The sequence below is a fragment of the Hylobates moloch genome, unplaced genomic scaffold (assembly GCF_009828535.3).
Source record: "Hylobates moloch isolate HMO894 unplaced genomic scaffold, HMol_V3 SCAFFOLD_13, whole genome shotgun sequence".
Taxonomy (NCBI): Eukaryota; Metazoa; Chordata; class Mammalia; order Primates; family Hylobatidae; genus Hylobates; species Hylobates moloch.
Window position 1 is genome coordinate 52,405,788 of NW_026652288.1, and position 15,531 is coordinate 52,421,318.

Below are 15,531 nucleotides of genomic sequence, written 5' to 3' on the forward strand. Positions count from 1 at the left end.
GTGGAGATTCTGCCATCTTCCCTCCCCTCCTCCCTGTCACCTTCCCTCCCCTCCTCCCTTCCCCATGACAAGGTTTTTTCACTCTGAAGAAAACAAGTTGAATGTCCTTTTAGGTCTTCAAAAATTAGCAGCAATTAATTCCTGAAGTTCAATGAAATGGTGTCACATTTGAATTTTTCATACCTTGTTTTAAATTACTTCTTACATCTTTAAAATTGCTTAGTAAGGACCAGCCATTAGTAATTAGCTTGTGTTTATACATGTTGTTTTTATAAGGAGTTATACTGGTAGAAAAGGTGAAGTGTGGTTGAGATGTACTTTGACTCACAGTGCTCCTCAGGACACCCAACTGCTGGTTTACTGGGGACATCACTGCTCAATTGTGGGCAGTGCCCCGAATTCCAGATGAGGGTACAAAGAGCTTCAGAAGTGCTGGCCCAGCTGCCCTGAACTCACAAAGGGACAGCAGGTGCCATACTCTTCTCTGGGGTGACCAGATGGCTCAACACAGTCTGTGACCTCCCACATTTGTCCTGTCACAAGGCCACACTCTGAATGTTTTGCACAGATACCCTGAGAGCCCTATTCTCTTCTATTTTTTTCCTCTCCTCTCTTTTCCCATCAATCCTGCCTCTGTTTTCATTCCCTAAGGCTACTCTGCCTGCCTTTGCCCTTGAAGCACAGCAGCTCCAGGGGGCTACAAGCCAGGTCATTTCACTTTTCATCTCCTCAATTTAATGCAAACCTCTGTAATTTACGAGCTAATTTTTCTTTTTTTTTTTTTTTTTTTTGTCGCCCAGGCTGGAGTGCAGTGGCGCAATCTCGGCTCACTGCAAGCTCCGCCTCCCGGGTTCACGCCATTCTCCTGCCTCAGCCTCTCCGAGTAGCTGGGACTACAGGCGCCCGCCACCACGCCCGGCTAATTTTTTGTATTTTTAGTAGAGACGGGGTTTCACCGTGGTCTCGATCTCCTGACCTCGTGATCCACCTGCCTCGGCCTCCCAAAGTGCTGGGATTACAAGCGTGAGCCACCGCGCCCGGCCAACGAGCTAATTTTTCTAGGACCTGCTCTGTTGGAGTGGGGGGTGGTTCATTGGGTAAGTAGAACATAGTACAATCTGTCAAAGTATTGCCATATACCAGAGGTATGCAAATAACTAAAACTGATGTTTTCCACCCCGTCCTTCAATTCTTAGCCATGGGGTGCTGCACATCTAACTCATACTCCTTCCCAGCCCCCAAGCAGCGTCACATCGCCTTGTGTCCCTAAGTGGCCCCTCATGGTTCTAACCATCCCAACCCACTTTGGCTCTGCCCGTCTTCCTTAGATTGACTCTCTCACACCCTAAATTCACAGATAGTTCCCTGTAAACAACTTTCACTACCCTCTTGAACTTATCCAAAGATTAGGAAGTCAAGGGGTTGTCACAGCTTATGGGTGAGAGCATCGCAACTCCTGGCTCCATCACTTACCAGCTGGGAGACTTGGGCAAGTTATTTAACCTCCCTGACCCTTGGTTTCTGCATTAGTAAAATGGGGATAATGGTACACACTTCATATGATTGATATGAGAATTAGAGATAATTTATGATGTACAATGATGATCACATAGTAGGTGACCAATTAAAAAGAAACATATTCTTGTCAAACTAAGATCTGTGTTTCTCTACACAGTTCTTTCTAATTCTAATTCTTTACACAGTTTTTCCTAATACAGGGGTAAATGTACTCAAGTGATCCAACCTCCATCTCCCGGATTCAAGCAATTCTCCTGCCTCAGCCTTCTGAGTAGCTGGGAATACAAACACGTGCCACCATACAGGGATAGTTTTTGTATTTGTAGTAGAGACAGGGTTTCACCATCTCTGGTCTTAAACTCCTCAACTGAGGCTGGTCTTGAACTCCTGACCTCAGGTGATCCACTCGCCTCAGCCTCCCAAAGTGCTGGGATTACAGGTATGAGCCACTGCGCCCAGCTGTGATTCAATTTAGCATCATCAGTCTGATATTTTATGCTTCCTGGAGTGATATAATAAGAGTTATACAGCATCTTTTATGAAGTATTCTGGCCCAAAAATGTTTAATTTAAACCTAATCCAGCCTCTAGCCCAGTGCTGTGCAACAGAATTTTATGTGAAAATAAACAATAAATAAAATAAAAATAAATAATAAAGAAGTGTTCTTTATTTGCACTGTCTAATAAGGTAGGCACTACTTACAGGTAGCTGCTGAGGACTCAAAATGTGGAAAGTGCAACTGAATAACTAGATTTTAAACTTATTTAGTTTTTACTAACCTAAATTTAAGTAGCCACCTCTGCCTATTGTCTACCAAATTAGACATCCCAGCTCAAGAGTTACTGTCTAGTTTATAGAAAATACAAGGGCTAGCGCCACAAATTAAATTATGTAAGATGTAGTTTTAAAATCCTTAGAACAGTTAGGAAAATTGAATCTGAGATGAATACTAAGTGGTCCTTTGGAATTATTGTTAATTTTCCTGCTTAAGAAAATAGTACTCTCCTTATTCTTAAGAAATTCCTGCTGATGTATTTAAGGGTTACATGCCATGCTTTCTGTCACTCAAATAATTGGGCGACTGTGAAAGCAAATATGGTATAATGTTAACTATTGAATTGGGGTAACCAAGTAGAGCATCAATGCATGCGTGTTGTATTATTCCAATTTTTCTCAATGTTTGAAAGCTCTCATCATAAAAAAGATAAAAGACAAATATTTAATAATCTGCTGACGGTTCCCACGGTAGGAAAAGTGAGATGGTTTTCAGCTGCCAACTGAAAAATCTGGAGATGGGGAAATCCAGATTTGTGTTTCAGGAGCACTTTAGCCACAGCTGGGATGGAAATGAGAGATGGTATTTATTGATGCCTCAGCCTTTCCTGAAACCCCTCTCCCCACATCACACTTAACACATAGGTCTCCTCCTCCCAGTTTCTCCTAGCACCTGTCCTCTCTTCTCTTCCCCTCGCCAGGCTCTCCTCCTCCTCCTCCTCTCCTCTGCCTTCCCCTTCCCTCCCCAGTGCCTGCAGATGAAGGAATGCCCTGCTGACAAGACACTTTGAAGATGAAACATGCTGACTCCCCCAGAGCCCAAGGCTGACATCTTTTACAAAGAAGAGGGTGCAGGCCACTCCCCCATTAAATCACATTCTGGAGAGGCATTGGACCCCGCTAACCACCCAAGCCCATAAAGAACAAATTGCCCCAACACCGTCTTCACAGCCAAGCCCCTTCAGAATCTGCACATAAATAGGGCTGTGGTGCCCTGAGGAGCACATTGGAGTTTCCATCAGGACTCCAGGTCCCCTATCCTGTCCTCTGCAACCCAAACGTCCAGGAGCATCATGACCTGCGGATCAGGATTTGGTGGCCGCGCCTTCAGCTGCATCTCGGCCTGCGGGCCCCGGCCCGGCCGCTGCTGCATCACCGCCGCCCCCTACCGTGGCATCTCCTGCTACCGTGGCCTCACCGGGGGCTTCGGCAGCCACAGCGTATGCGGGGGCTTCCGGGCCGGCTCCTGTGGACGCAGCTTCGGCTACCGCTCCGGGGGCGTGTGCGGGCCCAGCCCCCCATGCATCACCACCGTGTCGGTCAACGAGAGCCTCCTCACGCCCCTCAACCTGGAGATCGACCCCAACGCGCAGTGTGTGAAGCAGGAGGAGAAGGAGCAGATCAAGTCCCTCAACAGCAGGTTCGCGGCCTTCATCGACAAGGTGGGTGTCCTGGATCACACCCTTCCTGAACCCCCACCACCTACACAGCCAGGGCTGGGCACTGAGGATGGAGTCAGAGGCACAAAGACCTCTGCCTGCCTGAGATCCCAGTCTGATGGGAGAGGCACACAGACAGATGGACAGACACATGCACATACACATACATACACATACACACACATGCACTCAAGATGCAGACTCAGCTGACAGTTCAGATAGGGGGAGCTTGTGAAGGAAAAGTGTGGCCAGGCTGCTCTGGGGCACAAGCTAGACATCAGGGATTTGGGGGTGGGGGGCATGTGACCGCTGCTGCTGAACTCAGAGGGGTTTGGGCAGCCCCAGGGTGACAGAGTAGGGTGCACTGACTTCCAGATGACACAGGGGAAGGGCTGGGACAGCTGAGCTCCCTTCCAGATGGCCTGTGACACCCTCTTCCTGGCACCATCCCCAGAAATCCCATCTGTGATCTGAACCTGAGTACTCTGCCTGTGAGAGATGCTGCCTCACCTGGCTTCATAGTGAGGGGCTGAGCCTCCACTTGTGTTCATCTGCTTGGGGTCACTCAATTCCGCAGAGAGCAGGCACTGACACCCCGCCAGCCTTTGCTCCATTCCTGAGTGGAAAATCTAGACACAGATCATGACCAGGAAATCCAGAACCTCTGTCTCCCACTGCCCACCTCTACTCAATCTCAGATAAGCTCCAGATTTGGGGGTTCCCATTAAAGCACCTCCCTCACAAGCCCCCAGAGCTGGCTTTGGGGCACCAGAAACCATCTGCCCCTCCTTCCCACCCCCAATGGCAGGTACGCTTCCTGGAGCAGCAGAACAAGCTGCTGGAGACAAAGCTGCAGTTCTACCAGAACCGCCAGTGTTGCCAGAGCAACCTGGAGCCCCTGTTTGAGGGCTACATCGAGACTCTGCGGCGGGAGGCTGAGTGCGTGGAGGCTGACAGCGGGAGGCTGGCCTCAGAGCTTAACCATGTGCAGGAGGTGCTGGAGGGCTACAAGAAGAAGTGAGTGCGGGCATGAGGGACGCTGGGCACAGGAATGGGGTTTAGGTTAAATACACCGGATTAGACAATAAGAACTCCCAGGTAGGGTGAGTGGCCATGACCATTAGATTGACCGAGGGTGGCGGGGTCTTTTCCTTTGTGGAATCTTTGCCCAGATACCTGTGTAAGAGGAGGGCTGTGACTCCCATGACCTGTCTCTGTCCCACCTCAGCCTTCTCTTCCTTGAGCCACATCACCCAGCAGCTCTCCCCTGCGCTCGGTGGGGAGGAAGCCTCTGCAGGGTCGAGGCTTTCTCTCCTGACCCTCAGCCCCTATACCTGCCCTTTCAGATGTGTAGTGCCTGTGAGATGTGAGCCCAGGGTCTGTCACGAGTGACAGGTCTTGGGCTCTGGGTGTCCCACTGCCTTGGGTTCTAAGTCCTGAGGGTCTGCGGGTCCAGGAGGCCCCATACCTGAGCTGGGATTGATACCAGTGAAGGGAGGCTGGGGCTACAGTCCCTGGGAGGCCATGCTGTTTACTCCCAGGATGGGGCTGGGGGCTGAGTCCTATTTGCCTCCTGGGGGACCTCAGAGCCCCTTTGGGAACAGGACTGGGAGGTCCCAGATGAGCACTCTCCCTCCCTAGTTCAAAGTGGAGAGAGAATCCCAGACACACCCCACATCCAATCAGAAAGGACTCAGCTAGGCTGCCAGGCCAGGGCTGTGTGGAGGTGTTTCTAGTACTGTCTCAACGGCTGTGATGAAGTGTGATGTGATAGTGGCTCTGCAGAGACCTGCCCTGCCCTGACCTCTCCTCTCTGCTCTCTGCTCTGTGTCAGGTATGAGGAGGAGGTTTCTCTGAGAGCAACAGCTGAGAACGAGTTTGTGGCTCTGAAGAAGGCAAGTGACACAGGATTGAGAAGCACAGATCTGTGGGATCTCAGAATGACAGATTCTTCCTGGGGACACACAGGGGGTCTCAACCTCAGTTTGGGGCACAATGACCTTTCCACAGCAAGCTAGGACTGCCCAGGTGCAAGTCATTGGATGGAGCATCCAGGACCTTGACAAAGGGCAATGACCTGGGAATATCCACCAACACCTACCTTGGGCAAGGGGATGGCTGCACTGTCCTGTGTGTCCTGCTCTGCTCCAGAGGTTGTGGTCTGTTGCTGAGGCCCCTGGAGCCATAGCAGATACAATCTCTCTGCTGAGAGACAGTGCAGTCTGTCTAGCATTCTGGGGAGTCTGACGTTGAGGCAGAGACACAAGCCCAGGGTCTAAGGGAGGATGGAGAAGAACCAGGAGCAGCCACTGGGCTCTTGGAGCACTACTGGGGGACAGGAAAGGGTCACGGTGTGAGAGCTGGGGGGTCAGTCTGAGCAGGCTTCCTGGAGCAGGAGACGAGAGAAGGGAGAGACAGGAGGGAAAGGAGGGGTGAAAGGCTGGTAAGGCATGGCCAAGGCAAACAGGGTTTGTCATCAGAGGGGCAGAGGATGCCAGCTCATCCCAGGAAGGGCAGAAGGGGAGGAGAAGCATGGGAATGGGATACCAGGGTCTGCTTTCCCCTGGCTACATGGAATGGATGGGCAGAGAGAGGAGTCTGGGGGCTGGATCACCAGGGTCCTCTGAGTTCCAACACTCCCCACCTTTCCAGGATGTGGACTGCGCCTACCTCCGCAAGTCAGACCTGGAGGCCAACGTGGAGGCCCTGATCCAGGAGATCGACTTCCTGAGGCAGCTGTATGAGGAGGTGCGGGCTCAGGGGCCAGGCAGAGACCTGGAAGCCAGCAGAGAGGAGAGTTGGGGGTGGGAGTGTTGGACAGGATGTGGGTAGAGGTTGCAGTCCCTGAGGCTGTGTGAGGGGGCAGGGCTGGGGACCAGAGAAAGCCTGAGGAGATGGAATCAGGACATGGTGGGTGGGGCTGTCTTCTCAACTAAAGTCACTGCCCTCACCTCCTGCAGGAGATCCGCGTTCTCCAATCCCACATCTCAGACACCTCCGTGGTTGTCAAGCTGGACAACAGCCGGGACCTGAACATGGACTGCATCGTCGCCGAGATTAAGGCACAGTATGACGACATTGTCACCCGCAGCCGGGCCGAGGCCGAGTCCTGGTACCGCAGCAAGGTGAGTGGCACAGGACGCCTGCCTGCTAGACATGGCAGTGGGAGGGATGTGAGGTATCTATTAAATAGGCTTCCTTTTCTGGGGATGCTGGTCCCTAGGGTTGAGAAAAGATGGCTGCCAACCTGAGGTTGGGGTGGCAGGGCAGGACTGCCATGTGTGGCTGCACAGGCTGAGCACTGTACAACCTACAAAATCATCTGTGGTGTCCTGAATGGATGGGAAGTCCCACCCTGAACCTTACGAGCATCTCTACTTCCCCCAGTGTGAGGAGATGAAGGCCACGGTGATCAGGCACGGGGAGACCCTGCGCCGCACCAAGGAGGAGATCAACGAGCTGAACCGCATGATCCAGAGGCTGACGGCCGAGGTGGAGAATGCCAAGTGCCAGGTATGGCGCATCTGTGCCCAAGGTCAGAGAGACCGAGGGCCTAACCATTGTCACACAGCCTATGTGTGCCCTACCTGGATCTCAGCATTCATTCTCCAGCCCCTTTGTCCATGTAGAGTCCCTGGTCGTGGTCTCTCAATGAGTCCCAGGCGATAAAGGCAAGAGGCTCTGTTCTGGGGTGCTCCCAGCTTGGTGGGGAGTGTGGTCTCATTTGGATGAGCATCAGAGAGACCCAGGGACTCTAATCTACTTTGTTCTTTCTGTTCTCTTCAGAACTCCAAGCTGGAGGCCGCGGTAGCGCAGTCTGAGCAGCAGGGTGAGGCGGCCCTCAGCGATGCCCGCTGCAAGCTGGCTGAGCTGGAGGGCGCCCTGCAGAAGGCCAAGCAGGACATGGCCTGCCTGATCAGGGAGTACCAGGAGGTGATGAACTCCAAGCTGGGCCTGGACATCGAGATCGCCACCTACAGGCGCCTGCTGGAGGGCGAGGAGCAGAGGTGGGTCCAACCAAGCGTGGCCCAGAACCACCCTTCCCCATCCCTGGCACAAGCCTACCCTTGGCCTTGGCTGAGCAATGGCCAGGGCTCTGGGGGAAAACAAAATTATTATTATTCACTTCCGGTGTGGGGAGTGCTGGTGTGTGAGTTTGTCTGAGGCAAGCTGTTCCCTCAGACTCTGTTCTTAATTGACCAGTTGTGGACCCTACCCTATGAACTGGGGAGCTTTATCAGCCACTCTGGGGCAGTCACTAATGTTGCCTTTTTCTCTTTTGCCCTCAGGCTATGTGAAGGCGTTGGGGCTGTGAATGTCTGTGAGTATTTGGGGTCCAGTGTGGACAGATTTACTAACTCCCTGTGATGGAGGGCAGAGTTTGGAAAAAGGAGTGTCACTGAGATTGAATATAAAAGAGTGGGCTGGCATCACAACAGGAGGGATTTGGGGTTAGACATCCAAAAGACCCCAGCTCTTGGACTAGATGGACCTAGAATTATCCACTAAAGATGCTTCTGGCTTTTCATACCAGAGCTCAGGTCTTGGGCAGGGGCGGTGGTCGGGAAGGCAGGATGGCTTGCCCTTCAGAATTTTGACTCAGCCTTCGGGGTTCACAGGTGTCAGCAGCTCCCGGGGCGGGGTCGTGTGTGGGGACCTCTGCGTGTCAGGCTCCCGGCCAGTGACTGGCAGTGTCTGCAGCGCTCCGTGCAACGGGAACGTCGCGGTGAGCACCGGCCTGTGTGCACCCTGCGGCCAATTGAACACCACCTGCGGAGGGGGTTCCTGCGGCGTGGGCTCCTGTGGTATCAGCTCCTTGGGTGTGGGATCTTGCGGCAGCAGCTGCCGGAAATGTTAGGCACCCCAACTCAAGTCCCAGGCCCCAGGCATCTTTCCTGCCCTGCCTTGCTTGGCCCGTTCCGTCCAGGCGCCTGGAGCAAGTGCTCAGCTACTTCTCCTGCACTTTGAAAGACACCTCCCACTCCTGGCCTCGCATTTCTCTGTGTGATCCCCCACTTCTGGGCTCTGCCACCCCACAATGGGAAAGGCTACCCTAGAAAGAAGTCCCCTGGCACCCATAGGAAGAGGCCTCAGGAGCAGGAAGGGCCAGGACCAGAACCTTGCCCATGGCCACTGCCTTCCTGCCTCTCCCCTTCCTCCTCTGCTCTTGATCTGTGTTTCAATAAATTAATGTAGCCAACCTGGGTCTTGTCTGTGTCTCTATTACCCTCCTTAAGGTTCAGGGTTAGGGAGGGTCCCCAAAGTCACATGGAGCAGCAAAAGGCCAAGCCAAGGGTCTCCAGTACAGTTTTCTATCCCTCGCCTCACAGAAGGTTCAGATTTAGCCAAGGGTTGTGCTAGGCCCCTATTTGATGTAACTTTATCCACAGAACCCTAATGATACACCTTGCAGATGAAGAAGCCAGAACTCAGAGGCACTCAATAATTGGGGCAGGGTCCCCCACTTAGTTGGTTGGTTCATCTGGCGTTTAAGCCCTGTGTGTGTCACTAGTGCTCATTTCTCTAAACTGCAGCTGTCTCCCAGAAAACATCTCATGCATATCTGTAAACTGATGGATCATGAAAATCAGATTCACCAATCACTCAAAGCTTGAGGCAACATCACCCACTGCTTTGGTAGGGAAGACTCATGCCTGAGTAACTTATTGGAATTCTTTAAGGGGTGAATACATGAATATGATTTAAAGTTTCAAAAAGCCTTTGATGTTGGCTTTCTTTTTTTTTTTTAAATGGCGTCACTCTGGAGTTTTGGAGACCTGCCACAGCTGATACATTTTCCTTAAAGACAGAAAACAGCACATAGCAAGATGATGTGGCATAGAGGGGGGACACGGACTCCAGCCAGACTGCCTGGGCCCCAAGCTGGGCCCTGGTCCTTCCTAGGTGAGTGGGTTGGGCAATGTATTTACCCTCTCTGTGCCTGTTGCCACACCTCGAAAATGAGGATGACAGAAAGGGCAACCACCTCATAAGTTGATGAGTTAAAGGATTTCATATATGTAAAAGGCTTAGATGGTGCATGCCACAAAATTATCACTCTATTTTTTATCATTAGTGTTATTCGTTTGCAGAATGTAAAGTAGAAGTCCCTCTAGGGATCAGGGCCTCTTATGGCCAACCTCTTATTACATTTATATCTGTGATCAGAGATTGCAAGTACAGAGAGAAATCTCCGTGGTTACCAGGGCCATTCAGCTCCTTCATGCCTGGAAGTATTAACTTGACACTGACAAGGTAGGGAAAGGGGAAGATGACAGCTCAGCCCCACTATGGACCAAGGTGACTCCCTGAACGTACATCTTTAAGCCAGAGTGAATCTCTAAACTTCCAGTCCAAGGCCCAGAAAATACAGCAGAAATGGGAGTCCCCCACCCCTACCCTTCTGGGCACTAGAAATGATTAAGAATAATATTAAGAGACCAGAAGTGAGCGGATTGAAAAGAACAAAGTCTCTTGTAAAAGCTAGAATCAAACCAAGGTCTCTCAGCCACCCCTGATGGAATTCTGAGCAGGACACAAGCCTGGAAAGTTCCAGAATTTGTGATCAATCATTCCAACCAGCCCTCTGTGCTGTGACATCACACGGCTCAGAAGCTAGCCCTAGGCCAGGTGCAGTGGCTCACACCTATAATCCCAACACTTTAGGAAGCCAAGGTGAAAAGACTGCTTGAGCCCCAGAGTTAGAGATCAGCCCGGACAATACAGTGAGACTCTATCTCTATAAAATATAAAAACATTTAGCTGGGCGACGTGGTGTGCACCTATAGTCCCAGCTACTTAGGGGGCTGAAGCAGGACAGCTTGAGCCCAGGAGGTTGAAGCTGCACAGTGAGCCATGTTTGCACCACTGCCTCCAGCGTGGGTGACACAGCAAGACCCTGTTTCAAAAAAATAACAAAACAAGAAGAAGCAGCAGCAGCCCCTGTCAGGAGTCCAGACCTGAGACTCAAGCACCAGCTCCATCCCTCCCTAGTTCAGAAGCCAACTACAACTCCAGTCCTGATGCACTTCTCACCTCTCCCAACTTCAGCCTAGCTGGGCCTTAGTGACCTGCCATATTTCACTCCCTCACCCTCCCTCTAGCTCTGACCCTCTCTTCCTTCCTACTCCGGCCCCACAACCCTCACCTCCCTCTAGGTTCCCATTCCTGCACAGGCTCAGACAGATGAGCAAGGTGGGAAGGAATCAAACAAATAATGCCCCGGGTGCAGAATGGTGAAGAAAATGGAACATCTCATTGTGTGACCTTTAGCAAGTCACCTCCCCTCTCTGGGCCTTAGTGTATCTGCTAATGAAATACAATGTTAGGGGCTGGGTGCAGTGGCTCGCGCCTGTAATCCCGGCACTTTGGGAGGCCGAGGCGGGCAGATCACCTGACGTCAGGAGTTTGAGACCAGCCTAACCAATAGGAAGAAACACCATCTCTACTGAAAATACAAAAAATTAGCCAGGTGTGGTGGTACGTGCCTGTAATTCTAGCTACTAGGGAGGCTGAGACAGGAGAATTGCTTGAACCTGGGAGGCAGAGGTTGTAGTGAGCCAAGATGGCGCCATTGCATTCCAGCCTGGGCAACAAGAGCAAGACTCTGTCTCAAAAAAAAAAAAAAAATGCTTGGATTAGGTGGCTGCTAACATCCCTTACCAATTTAAAGCTCTATTCTTCTTTTTTTTTTTTTTTTTTGGGTGTGTGTGTGACAGAGTTTCGCCCTGTTGCCCAGGCTGGACTGCAGTGGTGCAGGCTCAGCTCACTGCAACCTCCACCTCCCGAGTTCAAGCAATTCTCCAGCCTCAGCCTCCCAAGTAGCTGGGACTACAGGTGCCCGCCACCACGCTGGGCTAATTTTTGTATTTTTGGTAGTGACGGAGTTTCACCTTATTGGCCAGGCTGGTCTCAAACTCCTGACCTTGTGATCCGCCCACCTCAGCTTCCCAAAGTGCTGGGATTACAGGCGTGAGCCACCGCGCCTGGCCAACTCTGTTATTCTTTGGGAGAGGTGGGACAGGATTAGGGGCTAGAGGGAAATGGGGAGTCCAGGTTTCATGCAACTGTGCGGTGTATGCGCATGTTGTCTGTATATTCATTCTGCATTGCTCAATGCCTAGAGGTAACTGTGAGTGGAGCAATATGATTGCATCCAGGTACATGCACATTCCAGGCACCTGTGTGGAAACGTGTGTGTGAGAGAGGTGGCGAGGATTTCTAAATGTGTGATTATACATGTGGACATGTGTGCATCTATGTGCTGAAAATGGGAGGTTTGTGGGTATGTGTGGATGTGAGTGCAGTGTGGGTACATGGGTAGACCCATATGAGCTGGTGAGGTAGGGGTCACCGATGTGGAATGGGGCTAAAGTGGGAGTAGTGATGGGCAGATGCTGCTGGGGGTCATACTAGGGAGGTGCCCCCTGGCTAAGGATCCCTTGCTCTAACCCCTAGGCTTGCCTACTTATTCCTCCTGCCCTACGGTCACTCTCACTCCAGGTGGGGCAGATGGAGTTCAGCCACCTTTGGACTTTGTAGAGCTTTCTTTAAAGGGGCTCAAAACTTGGCCGGGTGTGGTGGCTCATGCCTGTAATCCCAGCACTTTGGGAGGCTGAGGCAGGCAGATCACGAGGTCAGGAGATCGAGACCATCTTGGCTAACACGGTGAAATCTCGTCTCTACTAAAAATACAAAAACAAAATTAGCCTGTCATGGTGGCGGGCGACTGTAGTCCCAGCTATTTAGGAGGCTGAGGCGGAAGAATGGTGTGAACCCGGGAGGCGGAGCTTGCAGTGAGCCAAGATCGCGCTACCGCACTCCAGCCTGGGCGACAGAGCGAGACTCTGTCTCAAAAAAAAAAAAAAAATTGTTGCAGAGGGCTCAAAAATCTTCTAAAGAATTCCAGTAAGTGAAATAATAGTTATATAACTTCCTATGCTTTAAGCACTTTACATGCAGCAATATCTTTTCTCAAACAACCCTCTGATAGTTACTATTCTATTTTGCAGCTAACCTTTGGCTCAGAGGGACTAAGTAGGGAAGAAAATAAGGGAAAAAAAAGCCAAGCACAGTGGCTCACACCTGTAATCCCAGCACTTTGGGAGGCTGAGGCAGGAGGATTGCTTGAGGCCAAGAGTTTGAGACCAGCCTGGGCAATATGGTGAGACCCCATCTCTACAAAACTTTTTTTTAAATTAGCAGTGCCTGTAGTCCCAGCTACTGAGGAGGTTGAGGCAGGAGGATCACTTCAGCCCAGGAGGTTGAGGCTGCAGTGAGCTATAATCCTGCCACTGCACTCTAGCCTGGGTGATAGAGCAAGACTTCATCACTACAAAAATGAATTTAAAATTAAAGAAGAAGAAAAAAATGAATCTTCACAATTTAGATCTAGAGGAGGGCAGGACTGAGGCCCAGAAACAGGTGAAGAATTTGGTCAAGGTAAGAACAAAACTGGGAACAGGATCAAAGCCCTTCCTTCCTTACTCCAGGCTGGTCTGGTTGATCTCTTGCAGCTGAAATCACAGCAGGAAGGACTGCATTTAGGCTCCACGAGAGACTTCCAAGGGGTTATGCAGAATGCCACATGCCAATGGTCAAAAACAGGGCCCAATACATCTCAGGACAGGACACACCAACCAGGACCATGCAGCCTCAACCCCATCACATCTACTCTGTGGCAGACCCTGGGGATGGATGAGACCTTCACTGCCCTCCAGGGGCTCAGATAGAGACATGGCCACAGCCAAGTTAGCATCTGACATGTTTAAATACAATGGAGTGTGAGGCAGGCATGGAGAGCCAACAGAGGACTCACACCTTATGGTGCCCTTCTGCTGAGAAGCAATGAGTGAACTGAGGACAGCCCTCCTCCCTTCAGAAGCCACCCCGACTCACAAAGCTTATAAATGGGCTGGGGAAATGACTCTCCATAAATGCACTGGGCAGTTTCCTCCCACCCCAGCCTGGAATGTGGCCCATGGCCAGGGGAGCCTCTCAAGGAATTAGTCTCCAAACCACAAACATTGCTTGTGACCCACATGGCCCTGGCCCAGGAAGAAACTCAAATCTGACCCCAAAGCCCTGGGGATCTTCTGGATTGACATCAGGCAAGTCCGGGTTCAGTATTTGAAAAGGGAAAATGTGAGCAACCAGTCCTGAGTGACGCAGGTTGCAGAATATAACTTAGATCCTGCCTACAATTCCCACGAAGTTCCCTTGTTGACATGATCATCATAGCAGGAGCTGGAGAAAATTGGCCTTGAATAGCAGAGAATCTCATTATCCCCTAGCAAAATGCAAGGAGCACAGAGCTGGACTAAAGAATCTTGAAAGACTCTTCAGGCAGCTTATTTGCATTTGCGAGTGTTAGCAGGTCAGTATTTATCAACCAGGGCTGATGTATGAGCCCAGTGGGGCCATGCCCCCTACCCCTCAGGAGGGTGGCAGCCTGCTAGCCAAGTTTCAGTGCCACTCCTCTTGCATGAGACTTTTCTGTTTACACAAGAAGAGGGCCTTTTGGATACCTGTCCTCTGGGCAGGCACCCAGAAGAACACAGCAGACACTCTGGCACTAGAGTGCCTTAAAAAGTAAAGCCCAAGCCTCTGGCCAATGACGCACTTTAGCCCCACCCAGGGACATAGAAAGCAGAAACTATTGTTGCATTGATGATGTAATTTCATGCAATAGAAAGGAATGTGGGCTCACTGTACAGAAGCTTCTCTTGGGCCTGTGTGGCAGGGAAAGAACTCAGAAATCCAGCCTTTATCTTAGCCACCCCACTCCCCAGACTGATCTATCTTCCGACCTCCAAAGTCCAATGCCTTGTAAAAACTCAGACCAACTTACACCCTGGATCTGATGTAGAGACAGAGCTGGAGCCTCCGTCTGATTTCACAGCCCACGATTTCCTCTACCATAGTGCGTTGTTCCTCTGCCCGCCACCAGATCATATTAACACAACTGGGTGGCCCAATTGTGTTAAACCAGAACCCAGGTTTAGGCCACCCAATTGTGTTCATATCTCTCCAGCCCCGATCTGCAAGGGCCACCTGTCCTCAAATGCCCCATCAGGGTGATAGAAGGCACTGGCCCAATCCCCATCCCACCCTTTTCTGTTTCTGCTCGGTTTCCTCATCTGTGGCCCACCTCCCTACCCAGAACCTCATCTCCAGGAATCCTAGAGTGTCTTCCTCACCATCCTGTCCCCTGCACCAAGCACTGTGAGGCCATTCAGTAAGTATGTGTAGAGTGAATGGATGGATGGAGAGTGGAATTCTCAGCTCTGCTGCCCAGAAGCTATGGGCCCCAGGCTAGACCCTTCTGCATGAATGAACCCTTTCTCTCGCTTTCCCCACGGACTCCGGGCTTCCCATCCTAAAGACTCTGGTTCTATAATATCGAATCACCATACACTTAAGTCACATAGACCCTCACACCAGGAGGGGAGGAGGTTGCTTCCTGGTACTCTTCTCGCCCTGACCCCTCCACCGCAGCCAGGTTTGTCTGTGCTCTGGGAATGGCCTGGAGAATCCGGGTTTAAACATCTGGCAGCTCAGACCACTCCACAACTTTCTATTGCAGAGAAGTCCCTGGAAAGAAGGGGTGGGAGCAGTTCAGGGGGGCAGGGTTCTTGGTCCAGGTAAGCTGGCCACCTCTACCCAATGGCACCAGCGTCCAGGCCACCTGCACTGGGGATGGTCGGTCATAGTCCTGTAAGCTGTGCTCCAACGCCTCACGTCCCGGTGTGGGGGGCAAAAAGGAAAGATGATGTGGGGTCAGCTCTATGGGAGGGGGCAT

The 15,531-nt window shown here is 51.3% G+C and overlaps 1 protein-coding gene across 1 annotated transcript; it reads left to right on the forward strand.

Moving 5' to 3' along the window:
- The first annotated feature begins 3,296 nt into the window (after window positions 1–3,296).
- On the forward strand, window positions 3,297–8,931 carry LOC116481050 (keratin, type II cuticular Hb1). The gene is made up of 9 exons (XM_032173680.2): window positions 3,297–3,734; window positions 4,540–4,748; window positions 5,566–5,626; window positions 6,384–6,479; window positions 6,692–6,856; window positions 7,119–7,244; window positions 7,518–7,738; window positions 8,021–8,052; window positions 8,351–8,931. The coding sequence occupies exons 1-9, from the start codon at window positions 3,366–3,368 to the stop codon at window positions 8,587–8,589; spliced, it is 1,518 nt and encodes a 505-aa protein (XP_032029571.1). The 5' UTR covers window positions 3,297–3,365; the 3' UTR covers window positions 8,590–8,931.
- The last annotated feature ends 6,600 nt before the right edge of the window (window positions 8,932–15,531 follow it).